This window comes from Rhineura floridana, chromosome 6 (genome assembly GCF_030035675.1).
Source record: "Rhineura floridana isolate rRhiFlo1 chromosome 6, rRhiFlo1.hap2, whole genome shotgun sequence".
NCBI lineage: Eukaryota > Metazoa > Chordata > Lepidosauria > Squamata > Rhineuridae > Rhineura > Rhineura floridana.
In genome coordinates this window covers 94,133,717-94,149,962 of record NC_084485.1, presented here as the reverse complement: position 1 = coordinate 94,149,962, position 16,246 = coordinate 94,133,717, and the positions used below count along the sequence as shown (strand labels likewise).

At 45.2% G+C, this 16,246-nt stretch overlaps 1 protein-coding gene across 3 annotated transcripts in view; it reads right to left on the bottom strand.

The window, feature by feature from the left end:
• Positions 1-15,671, bottom strand: part of ACOT11 (acyl-CoA thioesterase 11) — a 155,087-nt gene extending 139,416 nt beyond the window's left edge. Inside the window, exons 1-2 of one of the 3 annotated variants that reach the window (XM_061633093.1) lie at positions 15,500-15,671; positions 14,847-14,968 (exon numbers count right to left, since the gene is read on the bottom strand). In XM_061633093.1, coding sequence (XP_061489077.1) covers positions 14,847-14,948 — 102 coding nt within the window. In that variant the 5' untranslated portion in view covers positions 14,949-14,968; positions 15,500-15,671. The remainder of the gene's footprint in view (positions 1-14,846; positions 14,969-15,499) is intronic. The other 2 variants (XM_061633092.1, XM_061633095.1) reach the window with 2 other exon arrangements.
• Positions 15,672-16,246: the final 575 nt, after the last annotated feature.

Sequence of the window (16,246 nt, the reverse complement as noted above, 5' to 3'; positions counted from 1 at the left end):
ATCCAGCAGGCTTCTTCTTATGTTCAAAGCAGGATAAATGAGTGAGGTAAGTGGTAATTTCAGATGTACTGCCATGAATCTAAACTAGCATAACCAGAAATACAACTGTACTCAGCATTTGATATCTTCCTCAGGGCTTCAGCATTATTTAAACCCTAGCTCTCAGATTTAAGGCTTGTTTACATGGGACCCCAGATTCACATTAAACATGCTGCTTTTCCCATTGCGATTGATTTTGACAGTTCACATACTTCTGCCCTCGCTACGAATTGGCTGTCTTTCTTTGTAGCATTCACACACGTGTGCGTTTATTGCTATCAGCATTTCCTTGTTGCCGCGCCCCCACGTCAGCATGTTAACTGCAGAGGCGGGGAAGGGGCGGTGTTTCCCTAAATGAACAGGCACTTGAAAGAAAGGGAATTGCTCCCACCCGGGACTGTTAGGCTTTCCCTGTGTGAGATTGGTGTGCCTTTGGCACCCGGGACAAGCCTCAGCATGCGTTCTGGGAAACATAAAAAAACCCCAAACAATTATCTTTAGAGAGACATTAAAAGCAGCCACTAAAGGAAGCATTGACCGTTTAATATTATCGCTCTCCGTGAGTGGGGCAGATGCTGGGATGAGACGCCAAGACAGCTCCCCTTTCCCCTTACCCCAGTGGCGCCTTCACCAGCCTCCTCTCGCGTGGCTGCGAAAAAGGAGCATGCATCAGCCTGAGGGGGGGAGAGATCCAGCTTTGGGGGGGAGTAGAGGGATGCTACGAGGCAGAAGAGGTCCTCCACACACACACTTTCTCACACTCTCTCTCGCGCACACACACACTAGACGTAAACAGCGCCAAAACCACAACTCCGAGGAAGGAATTTTACGAGCTCCAGCCCTGCTACCCTCGATGAAGGGGTGGGGAATATGATTTTGTTTAAAGGAGCGGGGGAGGAAATGTACTGGGGGGGGGAAGCAGGAGAAAGGAAGGTGAGAGCAACCAGAAGTTGTTTCGTCAACTGCAGGAAACCAAATGATGCTCAGAGACAATTAAAGGGGCAGAGAAAAGGGAGGATCTAATGGCGAAGCAACTGTGCAGCCAAAAAAAGGTGCTTAAAAGGTAATACACGGTAGAAGCAGGTGCGGATTTTAAAAGCAAATGCTGGTTTTTGTTGCATCCATTTAATCCGGAGTTAAAGGCAAAAGCAGTACAATGCACGTGCGTTGGGTAATACGTTGAGTAAACGGTCCAAATTAAAAGGATCTGCAAAAAGCAGTGGATGCAGATTTTTTGGGCATGTAAACAGGCCCTCTGACATAAGCCAGTAGTCAAGCCAGTGAAAGCTCAGGTGGATACCCAACAAAGAATGTTAAACTTTTTGTACATTCATCCAAAGTTGCAAAAGATGTCTTTTTACATTAAGGTCCAAGCACAGGACCTTTAATATTTTTGGCCACAAGATTCATCCAACCCAAGTAATCAAAGTCCTAATATCCTTCCTTCCTTTTGCTTTAATTTTCTTCTCCTCTGCTGGTCTCACCTACCTTGAAGTCACTGGCAGATCTGCTCTTATATCATAGAGAATCTGGCCAGGCTTGGCCCAGGCAGCATCATCATAACCTGGATTCTGAGGTATATGAGCAAACTATAGGAAATGAATTCCCTCATTTGTAGTAGTCACCATGGATGCTACATCTTCTCTGCGGCAGCATCCAAAATCTCAAACTCCCTACCTAGCAAGATCCTCTTTGCTCCCTTAAGGCAGGGATAGCCAATGCGATCACCTCCAGGTGCTGTTGAACTACAGCTCTCATCAGCCATAGGTAAGGATGTGATAGAATTCCACCCAATTCTGATTTGGTACCAAAATTTCTATTAATTTGCTTACTCTCAATCGCTTAGGGTTAGATTTAAATGTAGCAAATTTCTGTGGCTATTTTGAAAATGGACTTTTTTAAAAAAAACCTGCCTCTAAAACATAGTTTGTAAGCATGATAATCAATATTTCCCTTAAAATATCAATATTTTTTCCAAGTGAAAAAAACAAGGATCGGTAAAAGCAGTGGCTAACAGATTCAGAACAAACTTGAATCAATGCCAGTCTGTTAGGTCGACACAGAATGCTTTTGAACTGGCATTGACTAATGAATCCCATTCCTAGCCACAAGCAACATGGCCAATGCTGACTTAAGATATTCTTTCACTGAGTCCATACTTGGTATTAGCATTCAGTTGTCTTTACCTTCCTTTTGATATTTTCAGTCTCCTACGTATACTAGCTCTTACTTGTGTTTTTAAACCTTTCACGAATGGCGTTTATGTATTTTTGCATTGCTTTTCATACATATTGGCAATGGTCTCCTGCTACATGAATGAAGTGTAAGCATCCAGGTCATGCACTTGTTCTTTTTCTGCGTTTACACTCTTTGAATCAGTTCCCAGTGGCACCCAAACTCTGGTTCAGTTAGACAAACCACAGTTCCCAAACAAGTTTAATTTTAACAATAAGGTGAGGGGCAAGTTGGGAAATATTGCATAGATTGGGCAGGAGGGGAGAAGGAGTGAGAAGGCAAGTAACTGGTAAAACTTAGTACTCTGCTGCAGCATTCCCCACCCTGGTGCCCTCCTGATGTTTGGGCTACAGCTCCCAACAGCCGCAAACCAGTAGCTGGGGCATATGGGAGTGGTAATCCAAATCATCTGGAGGGCAACAGGCTGAGGAAGGCAGCTCTACCACTTTCTGACTAATGCAGCATAGAATGCTGAATCCAGAATACAGCTGAATTTAAGCTGGCAAAGAATGCCATTTTGCCAAATGCACAAAATATTGTTTTTTTAATTCTTGAGTCTCTTTCTGATGCTTTGCCATACTCAGCAAATTAGGTTTCCTGGAGCCACAAGTTTCCCTCATATTAGAGTCCCATTTTCCCATTCCTGTTTCACTAACATGGGGGGGGAGAGAGAAAGACTCTGGTTGGCAGGATCATACCAACCTTTCCCATCATCTCACGCTAAAAGCAGTAGTAATACATCACCAAAGGCTCTCAGGTTCAAGCATCCTATGTAACATTGGTTTCAAGAGCTCTTGGCTCCTTTTTAGCCAAGAGATTATCACCATACCCCAGCAATACAGCAGTGGAAAGATATACAGGCTTCAACATACAAGCCTTGTAAATTTTATTTATTTATTTATTTATTTATTTTATTACATTTTTAGACCGCCCTATAGCAATAAGCTCCCAGGGCGGTGTACAGCATAATAAAACAGGTTAAAATACAAAAACACAATAAAACATAATTAAAAATTTTCAATTTTAAATTCAAATTTTAAAATTTTTAAAATTTTTAAAATGCCTGGGCGAAGAGGTAGGTCTTTACCTGGCGCCGAAAAGATAGCAAAGAAGGCGCCAGGCGTATCTCATCAGGGAGGGCGTTCCATAGTTCGGGGGCCACCACTGAGAAGGCCCTAGCTCTAGTTATCGTTCTCCGTGCCTCCCTATGCGTTGGGACACGGAGAAGGGCCTTCCACGTCGAGCGCAGCGACCGGGTAGGTACATAGCGGGAGAGGCGTTCCACCAGGTATTGCGGTCCGATGCCGTTAAGGGCTTTATAGGTAAGAACCAACACTTTGAATCTGGCCCGGAAACATATTGGTAGCCAGTGCAGCTGGGCCAGGACAGGTGTTATATGATCAAATTTTTTTGTCCCAGTAAGAACTCTGGCCACAGCATTCTGCACCAGCTGAAGTTTCCGAACCGTCTTCAGAGGTAACCCTACGTAGAGTGCATTACAGTAGTCCAATCTAGAGGTTACCAGAGCATGGATAACTGTGGCAAGGTTCTTCCTATCCAGATAGGGTCGTAGTTGGGCTACCAGCCAAAGCTGGTAGAACGCATTCCGTGCCACCGAGGCTACTTGAGCCTCCAGTGACAGGAGCGGATCTAATAAGACCCCCAAACTACGGACCTGCTCCTTTAGGGGGAGTGTAACCCCATCTAGGGCAGGTCGGACATCAACCATCTGGGCAGAGAGCCCCCCCACCAACAGCATCTCAGTCTTGTCAGGATTGAGTCTCAGTTTATTAGCTCTCATCCAGTCCATTATCGCGGCCAGGCAGTGGTTTAGTACATTAACAGCCTCACCTGAAGAAGATGAAAAGGAGAAGTAGAGCTGCGTATCATCAGCATATTGCTGGAAACGCACTCCAAATCTCCTAATGACCTCGCCCAGCGGCTTCATATAGATATTAAAGAGCATGGGGGACAGAACTGAACCCTGTGGGACCCCATATTGGAGTATCCAGGGACTCGAGTAATGCTCCCCAAGCACCAGCTTCTGGAGACGATTCTTGAGGTAGGAGCACAGCCACCGCCAAGCAGTGCCTCCAACTCCTAAGTCCGCAAGACGTCCCAGAAGGATACCATGGTCGATGGTATCAAAAGCCGCTGAGAGATCAAGGAGAACCAACAGAGTTACACTCCCTCTGTCTTTCTCCCGACAGAGGTCATCATACAGGGTGACCAAGGCTGTTTCTGTACCAAACCCCGGCCGAAAGCCCGATTGACATGGATCCAGATAATCAGTTTCATCCAAGAGAGCCTGGAGCTGGTGAGCGACCACACGCTCTAAAACCTTGCCCAGGAACGGAACATTTGCTACCGGTCTATAGTTGTCAAGATTTTCAGGGTCCAAGGAGGTTTTCTTTAGCAGCCGTCTCACCACCGCCTGTTTCAGGCAGGGTGGTACCACTCCCTCTCGTAAAGAGGCATTGATCACCTCCTTGGCCCATCCGGCTGTTCCGTTCCTGCTAGCTTTTATTAGCCATGAGGGGCAAGGATCCAGAGCAGAAGTGGTCGCCCGCACCTGTCCAAGCACCTTGTCCACGTCCTCGAGCTGAACCAACTGAAATTCATCCAATAAAACAGGACAGGACTGTGCTCCGGACACCTCATTAGGCTCAACTGCTACAATATTGGAGTCAAGGTCCCGGAGGATGTTTGCGATCTTATCTTGGAAGTGTCTCGCAAACTCATTACAGCGGGCTATTGATGGTATTATTGCGTTCTGAGGACCAGAGTGTAAAAGTCCCCGAACAACCTTATAAAGTTCCGCTGGGCGGTTAGAAGATGACTGAATGGAGGCAGCAAAGTACTGCTTCTTCGCTGCCCTCACCGCCTTCACATAGAGCTTGGTAGAGATCTTCACAAGTGCAAGACCACAGCTGTCGGGAGTTCGTCTCCATTTGCACTCAAGCCGTCTCCTTTCTTGCTTCATCACTCTTAGCTCCGGGGTAAACCACGGAGCCAATTGAGCTCTGCAGAGGAGAGGGCGCACCGGGGCAATCATGTCAACTGCCCGGGTCATTTCCGTATTCCACAGATTGACCAGGGTTTCGACAGGAGCGTCAGTTTTATCAGCCGGAAAACTCCCCAGAGCCTTCTGAAAACCTTCAGGATTCATTAGTCTCCGGGGGCGGACCATCTTAATAGGTCCTCCACCCTTGCAGAGGGGAGAAAACATTGTGAGCCTACACCTCAATAGGCGATGATCTGTCCATGACAGAGGAATAGATGTAAAATCCCTCACTCCCAGATCACCATCCCCTACTCCAGTAGCAAAAATTAAGTCTAGAGTGTGCCCCGAAATATGCGTAGGGCCAGTAACAAATTGAGACAGCCCCATGGCTGTCATGGAGGCCATGAAGTCCTGAGCCGCCCCAGACAAAGCGGTCTCGGCATGAATGTTGAGATCCCCCAATACCATAAATTTGGGGGATCGCAACACCAAACCCGAGACCACCTCCGTCAGCTCAGTTAGGGAGTCTGTTGGGCAGCAGGGTGGACGGTACACCAACAGTATTCCCAGTCTGTCTCGCTGACCCAACGTAATATGGAGACACTCCAGACCATTAGCTACCTGGATAGGGTGCCTAATGAGAGGGATGGAACTTCTATAGACCACAGCGATTCCCCCTCCCCGACCCTCGGATCTACCCAGATGCTGAACCGAGTACCCAGGTGGGCACAGCTGGGAGAGATTAATGCCTCCCAGATCGCTCACCCATGTCTCAGTAATAAATGCCAGATCGGCCGCCTCATCCACAATTAAATCATGGATGAGGGAAGCTTTATTATTTACCGATCTGGCATTAAGAAGCAGCAACTGGAGATCCGAGAGTTGGCTGATAGAACTACCAGCAATCCTGTGGATGTGGGGAGGACCGGAACACGGTACAGCCACCAATTGTCTGGGCCGAGTTCCCCTCAACCGGCATGTCCTGCTCACAACGCCATACCTCCCATTACCCGTCACTACGCTAACAGGGGCCCCCTCTGGTCCCCCCTCCCAATACCCTATCCTCCCGCCCAGGCACATAATAAAATAAAATAAAATAAAATAAAATAAAATAAAAATACACACACACTCACAACATACAGTCATACAAACATCCACTCATTCCATTCAGGTCTACACAACAACCACAGTCCCGTGCTCCATGCGCACCAACGCAGCTCTCAAACCGTTCTTCCCGGGAAAAGCGCCACCTGGAGCCTCGTCCTGCGAGGTGCCCATGTGCAGAGCAGGAGCCCAAGAAGGAGAGAGCAGAGATGTTGGCCAAGCAGCAGCAGCAAAGCAGGCAGATGGCTCTCCCTCCCTGGGCGGTGATGGTCCTCTTCCCTTGCAGGCACTGGATCTCCCAAGCCCCCTCAGCCAGCCGGCTTATATATCCCCTCCAGAGAAGGGACAGGTGGAACAGTATCAGGCACAGCTGGCTGAGTACCTGGAGCCTGGTCCTGCAAGGTGCCCACGTGCAGAGCAGGAGCCCAAGAAGGAGAGAGCAGAGATGTTGGCCAAGCAGCAGCAGCAAAGCAGGCAGATGGCTCTCCCTCCCTGGGCGGTGATGGTCCTCTTCCCTTGCAGGCACTGGATCTCCCAAGCCCCCTCAGCCAGCCGGCTTATATATCCCCTCCAGAGAAGGGACAGGTGGAACAGTATCAGGCACAGCTGGCTGAGTACCTGGAGCCTGGTCCTGCAAGGTGCCCACGTGCAGAGCAGGAGCCCAAGAAGGAGAGAGCAGAGATGTTGACCAAGCAGCAGCAGCAAAGCAGGCAGATGGCTCTCCCTCCCTGGGCGGTGATGGTCCTCTTCCCTTTCAGGCACTGGACAGAGCAAGAGCAGCAATTTGGATCCAGGTGCATACTGTGTATTCACTCCACAATGGTGGTCCTTAGTCACCAGTTGTAATGCAGACTGTCCTTTGTCTGTCTACACATTGGCACAGTAACTAACATATGTAATCTGAGTTCAGAAGGAATTTCCAAGAAACTCGCAGTAATCAAACAGCCATGCTAAGATTCATTTTGTTGAACCAGGAGTCAAACAAGTAGTACACTTCCAGTAGGGCAAACCTTAAAGTACACTGCATTCTTGAGCCCCAGGTGACCTTCTGATCTTTCATCCTCCTCTTGGCACTTTTATTTAGGACATATCTGCAGTATAGGTTTGAAATGGTTCTATGGTCATTCTTAATGGAAGGGGCATAGCTCAGTGGCAGTGCATCTGCCTTCCATGCAGAAAGCTCCAGGTTCAATCCCCAGCATCTCCAGGTATGGCTGGCAAAGTCCCCTGCCTGAAACCATGGAGAGCCACTACCAGTCAGTGTAGACAATACAGAGTAAGATGGGCCGCAGGTCTGACTTTGTAAAAAGCAACTTCCTATGTTCCTTTTCTTCTTCGGGGAAGGCTAGAGATCTGTAACAGAATTCCCCAGCAGCCTTGTCAAAGAACTTTGGGGACTGTTATCAATATATGCTTGCTAGGCATGCCCTTCAAATTACAGAAGAGAGAGAACTACCTCCTACCAGTTCTTCTGCCAGGGCCGGCCCCAGGCATGCGGGGGCCCTTGGGCACCAGCCTGCCCCAGGCCCCGGCACTCCCCTTCTGTGATTCGTGGCAGGATTGATACCATGGATCGCAGGGCGGGAAATCCCAAGCTGCCTGCCATTCCCCCGCTTCACCTATCTTTCTCTGCTGTTTTTTGTGGCAGCACGCACTGCGCATGCAGGTTTGCCATCAATCAAGACGGTGGCCAAGGTTTCCCTAAGGCGCTGAAGCCTCTGCCACCATCTTGGTTGATGGCACGCATGCGTGCTACACATGTGCATTGCTGCCATCAACCAAGATGGCGGCAGCTGCTTCAGCCCCTTAGGGAAACCTTGGCCGCCATTTTGGTTGATGGCAAACCTGCGCACGCAGTGTGCGCAGCCGCAAAAAACAGCAGAAAGGTAGGTGAAGCGGCGGAATGGCGGGCGGCTCTGAAGGTCCTGCCCTGCTATCTGTGGCAGCAATCCTGCAGCGGATTGCAGAAGGGGAGCGTAGGGGCCCTCGGCCAGTGCCCCACCTGGCCACCCTTTAGAACCGGCCCTGTCCCCTGCTATTGGAATGTCTAGTGAGTGACTGGGTGGGAGAAAGCTGTACTCCTATCTGACTAGTGCAGTAGAGACCGCTCAAACCTGTCAGTACTGCCATGGTACTTCTACTACAGTAGACAGGAAAGTTTTGACAATTGATCAGGAATACTTCAGTAACATTATGCATACGCCTTGGGCATGAGACAGTCTTTTTTATTTTCACAAACTTCTCAATACAATACAGTTTACTGCCTTCAAGAAAACTGTTATACACAGTTACTGGCCTTGTAAGTTCTCTCACAATACAATCACCCACACACCATGCTTGATATGTGGGAAATAGATACTAGACGTAGATATGGGCCTTTCTGGGAGGAAGGGCGGAATATAAATGTAATAAATAAACAATAATAAATAATAAATACGTTAGGATTTTGGTCATAACCTTGCAACCATTGTTTTTGTGGTTGATGTGGATCTCTAATTTTTAGAATTTGGAAGTGCTGAAAATGTTTGGCAAGTTTAACTTCTTGTTTAGTTTCTCTTGTCAAGAAGTATAATATAATTTTGATTTTACTTTCACCCTTTTAAAAAATACTTATTAATTATAGAAACAAATTTTTGTAAATACTTTTAAAAGACAATATATGCATGGTTTCTGTAGGAACCTGACATCAAGCAAGGCTATCCTAGACTACCTGAAGACACAAGTAAACTATAGATTTTTATCAGAAAAGAGGATGTTGTTTTAGTCTTATCAGCAAGACACCATTCCCACATAAAGTAATTTTGTTGTCATCTGGTCTACCTACTGTAATGATGAAAGCTCTCAAACATTTAGTTGTTAAAGATTACAAGGCGTATTTGGGAGCACTAGTTAATCATAGAATCATAGAGTTGGAAGGGGCCTTGTAGGCCATAGAGTCCAACCCCCTGCTCACAGCAGGAAATCCACAGCTAGAGCATCTCCCGCAGATAGCTGTCCAGCCTCTGCTTGAAGACATCCAGCGAAGGGGATCCCACCACCTCCCTAGGCAGTCGGTTCCATTGCCGAACTGCCCTTACTGTCAAGAAGTTCCTTCTAATGTCCAATCTGAATCTACACTCCTGCAACTTAAAACCATTAGACCTAGTCCTACCCTCTGGGGCAGCAGTGAACAAATCTGTACCCTCCTCTATGTGACAGCCCTTCAGGTACTTAAAGAGTGTAATCATGTCACCCCTCAGCCTTCTCTTCACCAGACTGAACATGCCAAGTTCCTTCAACCTTTCCTCATAAGACTTGTTCTGCATACCGGCTATCATCCTTGTCGCCCTCTTCTGAACCCGCTCTAACTTGTCTATATCTTTCTTAAAATGATGTGCCCAGAACTGAACACAGTATTCCAGATGAGGCCTGACTAATGCAGAATATAGTGGGACTATTACTTCCCTCGACCTGGAAACTATAGCTCTGTTTATGCATCCCAAAACTGCGTTTGCCTTTTTTGCCGCAGCATCACACTGCTGGGTCATGTTCAACTTGCGATCCACTACAATTCCAAGGTCCTTCTCACACGCACTACTGCTAAGCCGGGTATTTCCCATCCTGTACCCGTGCATTTTGTTTTTGTGGCCTAAATGCAGAATCCTGCATTTGTCTTTATTGAATGTCATTTTATTAATTTCAGCCCAATTTTCTAGTCTATCCAGGTCCCTTTGGATTTTATTCCTGTCTTCCATTGTGTTAGCTATCCCTCCCAGTTTCGTATCATCTGCAAACTTCATAAGGCTTCCCTCCACCCCATCATCTAAGTCATTGATAAAAATGTTGAAGAGTATCGGCCCAGGACAGAACCCTGTGGCACTCCACTCGAAACCGCCTTCCAGTCCGAAGCAGAGCCACCGACGACCACTCTTTGAGTACGGTTTTCCAACCAGTTGTGAATCCACCTGACAGTATTTCCATGTAGTCTGCATTTGACCAGTTTGCTAATCAAAAGGTTGTGGGGGACTTTGTCAAATGCTTTGCTGAAATCTAGATAGATGACATCTACAGCATTTCCACCATCTACTAGGCTAGTGACCCGATCAAAAAAAGAGATGAGATTAGTTTGACAGGATTTTTTCTTGACAAACCCATGCTGGCTCCTATTAATCACAGCATTGTCAACATGGTTCTTTGAGGACAGGCAGCTGGACTGAATAGATTGGGAAAGAAAGTTATATATTGTAGGAAAGTTAACTACTACCCTTTTGTCTTCATAGTTTGGCTTCTATGTCATCTTTCCAAATGTATCTGTAGCACTGAAATATTTGCCATACCACACAGCCTTCAAATTAGGATTTTAATATCCTTTAAATAGTGGGTGCAATAGCCCACATTTTAGCTAACTATGACAGCCTTCCCCAACCAGTTACCCTGCATATGTTAGACTACAAGTCCCATCAGCCCCAGCCAGCATACCCAATGGTCAGGAATGATGGCAGCTGGAGTTCAACAACATATGCAGGGCATCAGGTTGGGGAAGGCTGAACAATGGCAGTAACCATTTGGACTACTTGATGCTCCTTGTTTTTATGTAGTCTTGTCCCAGTGGTTATAATTTTCCTGTGACTATTTGTGTTACTCACCCAATGACTCAGTTTTTCTGGGGGGAGGGTTGTTTGCATTGTTTTCCTCTGCTTTGCTTGTCTGGTTTCTTGTGTATTTTGTTTTATCATTGATATATTCTGTCTTTATTCCCATTAAATAGAAAATGTTTGGGGGGACTATGGCAATAACCAGAGAGTACCTGAGGACACTAGCTCACATGCGATTACATAATTCTACACCATATCAATATCCTGGAATTAACCACCCCCTACTCTGGAGTTCACAGCTGGCACCATGGACTTCATCCATTCACATTAATCGGAACAGTTTGGTGGTGGGAACTCAGATTTGGAGTACATAGACCACCTGACCATTTGAGCCATCTGACTACTTCATGCCAAGTGACATCTCTATCCAGATGGTGTCCATACTAATGAAGCAGGTTTCAGACATATTGCAAGAGCCTCAGTGCAACATAGCAATGTGAGTGAAATTGAACTGTAAAGCAGACCGTTCTAGTCTCAAGGCCACTAGATGCACCAACTGAATTGCTGGGATTTGATCTCATATTCGGCAGTTCCAAACATTCTAGTCACCACACCAATTAGAAACCAATGAACCAAAGGCAAGTCTCCAAGAGCCCACTCAGTATCGTCTGAATTTGCTCAGGAATATGTTGCTTTAAATAGCAAATGTAGTTGCCTTTACTAGTACTATGTACCATGAGACTGAAGCCTCTTCCACAACACTAGGAATTGTGCAGCCAAGGAAGGACTATATGGAGATGGGTCAGTAAGTAGAGCCTCCCAGAGCTCTGATTTGCAAAGACTGTTCTAGTTGGACATAATAATTTCAGCTCCGTATTCAAAGCTGCCAGCCCCTTGCCACTTTTCTCTTGGGTACACTTCCTGCTCTAGGATCTATTCAGAGCACCAGCTTTTGCTGTGAGGTAAGCAGCATTGTTTCAAGTGTGATAAGCACAAACTTAACAGCCCTGGAGAGTGTAGCTCTCTCCCAGAGAAGGGCAGCAGTGGGTGTTGGGGAGGGGAACGGAAAGTCTCTCAAAAACACAGCACTTCACAACAACACTGTTCAGACTGAAATCCAGCATTCTTTTTACAAAATGGGCTGCACAAGCCTCAGATTTTCAACTTTAAATAAATAAAACAGAAAAAGCCTTCTACGCTATAGTACTTCTACAACAATTTTAAAGTTGAATTCATAAATGGTGTAAGCTACATGAAAAACTTTAGTACTATTACAATCAAATGGAGTATATGTAGTTTAAGAGCCAGTAGGCCATCTTTAGCTGTTGTTTTTGGTCACCCAGGATGTAAAGCACATTATCACACAGGCTTCCTTTGAAGATAATGTGGGGTTTATGATTACTACCACAATTTCATTAATTAGATAACTGAAAATGGAAAGCGAGGATTTGCTCACTCTCCTGTTCAAGCTAGCCCATCAATTTCCTGTAGACGCTGCCCTTCTCCAGTGAGCTACACTGCTACACTGACTTGTACATGGGCCAAACTAATATTTCAGCTCGAATCAGTGCTTTTACATCCACGTTTTGTTTTTACACAGATTGCCAGCACAGGAGGGGTAATTTGGATTCCCACAGCAGGCAGCAGAAGGTTAAAGCTCCCTTACCTTCCCCTTCTGGGAAGGCCCCAGTCTGCACTGGGCACCCATGCTGACAGTTTCAGTGAAAGCATTTTATTGAAGCTGCTGTTGTTGGTTTTATTCTTTAAAAAGGAACAGATACTTAGCTACCATAATGTCACATTTGTCTCTTGAAGTGTCCGTGGTTATATACACACCAAACTTTTAAAGCACTTTCCCCCCTGTTCAAGAATCTTGGGTACTGTAGGTTACCACTCACTAGGAAAAATGCCTGGGACATTATTATTATTATATATATTATTATATTGATTAGTTGCCTTTTTTTGCAGCAGTGACTCAACATGACACACGATATAAAAAACAAAACCTTAAAACCTAATATAAGAATAATAAAATGACCCTAAAATGCTCAACCATAACATATATAAAAGGGCAGATCCAACTCAACCCATCCAGCTAAATAGATGAGCAGAAGAGGCCACAAACATTTCTAACTACACTCCAAATTAAAGGGTAAAGGCCTACATGAATAAAAATGTTTTTGTCGGGATCTAGTGATGGTACCAGGCCTACCTCCCTGGGGAGAGCATTGCACAAACGGGGAGCCACCCTTAAAAAAGCCCACATCACCCTCCACACCTCCCTTGGAAGGGCACCCAGAGAAGGGCCTCAGATGAAGTCAGGGTCTGGGTTGGTTCATGTGGAGACAGGTGGCCCTTGGGGTACTGGGGTCTCATAGGTGAAAACCAGTGCTTTGAATTGAACTCGAAAGCTAATAGGGAGCTAACACAGTCATGCCAAGGTTTGTGTTATATGCTCAGACTGTCTTTCCCCAGTCAGCAATCTGGCCATTAAATTCTGTACCAGCTGCAGTTTCCAAACAATCTTCAAAGGCAGCCCCATGTATTGCTCATTGCAGCAATCTAACCTAGAGGTTCAAACATAGAACATGGGAAAGTTAAGGCTTCCATGGGAGGAGAAGACTGTGTCCTCCTCAGTTTTTGATATAAATATTAGAATGTCACCACTCACACTTTAAAAGTAAATTAAACAGACACGTGAACACTCCCCATCACATCTAGTTTGGCTCTCATGGGCAGGTCCACACCATAAATTTAAAGCACATGCAATGCATATTTAAAACACATGACTTCCACCAAAGAATCATGGGAATTGTCACTTGTTAAGGATGCTGGGTATTTGCAGCTCAGTGAAGGGGAAACCACAGCTCTCAGAATTCTTTGAGGGAAGTCACGTGCTTCAAATGTGCATTGGATGTGCTTTAAATTCTTTTCGTTTGTGCTACTTTCCTTCAAACACAAATTGACTTTCAACATACAGCCACATTCCACATACAGACTCCCCTTCCCATATTTTTCAAGTTTTGTGTTTTGCACGGACTCCCTTCAGGTGTTTTTTTTTTTAAGTCATAAAATCCCACAGTTCAGCTCTTCTCTCTGGCTTACTGCCAGAGCCAGTTAACACGCAATATCCAATCCATCAGGAAAGACTGGATACTCCTTTTTCTGCCAGAAAATTATCAGATGGAGACACACTGGATTTTACTGATTGGATAATCAGGAGACTGCTTAGTTCCATGACTCACCTAAGCCTTGGGGTGAATCCAACCTTTTTTTTCCCTCCATCACATCCAACCTGGAATTTCTTCCTCTGTCTCTCTTGCCTTTGTGCAGCAAAAGAGAGAACCAACCCCAGGATCCAGCACCTGTGTAACATTAAACCTCTCCATGCTTTGTCAAGAAAACTCAAAATCTGTAGTGAAAACGAGTCACATACAGATGGTGAAAAATTACTTATTTTATAAGATTTCATTTAAATTGTAAGTTGTTTGATGAGCTTTTATTTTCTACAGAAAATGGACTATCTTGGCAAGAATGACCACATGTGGAAAGAGGTAACACAGGTTCCACCAAGAAGTCAAACTCTAAGCAGTGGATATTGAAGATAATGCTATCTATATAAGCAGCACTGCGGACACTTCCAGGCCAAGATTGGACCCAAAGACAAAGTCTGACATCTAACTCATACGCCAAGTAGATCCATGAAACCAACAGACTTCAGAAGTTAGTCATGATTAACTTCTTACCTCATTGACTGGTCTGCTCTGTCCGAGTATGACTTAGTATTCAACTAAAGTAGATGTTGCACAAGCACTCAGAAGATGCAAATATTTCAATAACTGCCTTACAAATCATCATATGGTGGTACTTGGCTACAGTTTGTGACTTACCAGAATGCTGATTTTCTGAACTCTCAGTAATTTTGCACCTCCTGTGCCCCAGAACCACCTATTATTTCTACTGGAGTTCTTCTTTTGTGGCATGTTGCTCATATTGTTCCTCAACTGATCACCTGTACACACACAAAGGACAAGTGGATTTTGCATCATTTTGAAGTTTCTAATTCAAGGCTCACCATCCCAGGTTTTAGTACTGCTCTTTCACAGCAGTACCTCAACCCCAATCTGGCTAATTATTTTACCAAGGATAGGGGAAAACATGCTGCAGTTGCTAAGCAACCACCCATCACTTCCTGCTATTAGATAAAACAATGGCTTTAGGGCAGGTAAACAGTGTGTTGTTGTCACTAGAAGGCCTTTGAGTTTTTGCTGCCTCCTATACTAAAAAAGTAAAACTTGTTTCCATGCACATCTAGTCAGCCTTCTCTAGCGCCAAGCAGGTATGCAAATAGCATACAAGCTTCCTAGAGTCATATTGCACAAGATGGCTTCTACAGGAACACCTACATATCTGTATGCATGCAGATACTAGTATCATTTCTCTCACCCAAGCTTCAAGACCCAGGCTTTGGGAAAAGGAGTGGCATATACTCAACACAGCTCATTGCTCCTAAGCTACACCCAAATTCACCACTTGAACTCACCTCCTGGTAAAGCCAGCTTTGCCTCACAGAAACAGATTACAAAGACACTGCATCCTTGTTAGTGTGAAGGCCCTTATTTGTATGATCTCTTGACAAGCACAGGACTCTGGGATTTAGCCCAGAATGGTTTCAACCATTTTTTTTAAAGCAGCAGAATCCTAAATATACATACTACTGCTTTGCCAGAGGCAGCTTAAAAACTTACAGCTGCTGCTTTTAACCAAAAGCTAATTTGATTAGGTCCTGATCCTGCATTCACCAAAGGCACCATGTGACACTTTTCCAACCGTGTAGGTTTATAGAGAAGGAGAAGAAAACTAACATCAAAGCCTTGAGTCTGTATCTGGTCACCGTCTTTGGGTTGTATTCAACTAAGTCCTACTCAAAGTAGACCCATTAAAATTAATGAACATAGGTTAGTCATGTCCATTAACTTTGATGGGTCTACTTGGAGTAGGACAAGTGTTAAATACCACCCTTAAGATGAATCTTGGGAGAACAGTTGCAAATGAGGCTTATACCAAGGCCTTTGGAGGAGGAGCAATGCCCAATAAAGTACAAAAACCAGCTGTTACCCATGTTGGTCTCCAACCTTAGAGGAAATATAGTTTCCTTAGTAGACTAAAAGCTGCAGTAAAGGGAAACTAGACAGTCTTTTAGGTGTGTGTCTTCTAGGTAAAAAGGCAATAGAAGCAAAAGAATCTCTGCATCTTAAAGATACAGGATCATGGCTTTATCACCAGCCAA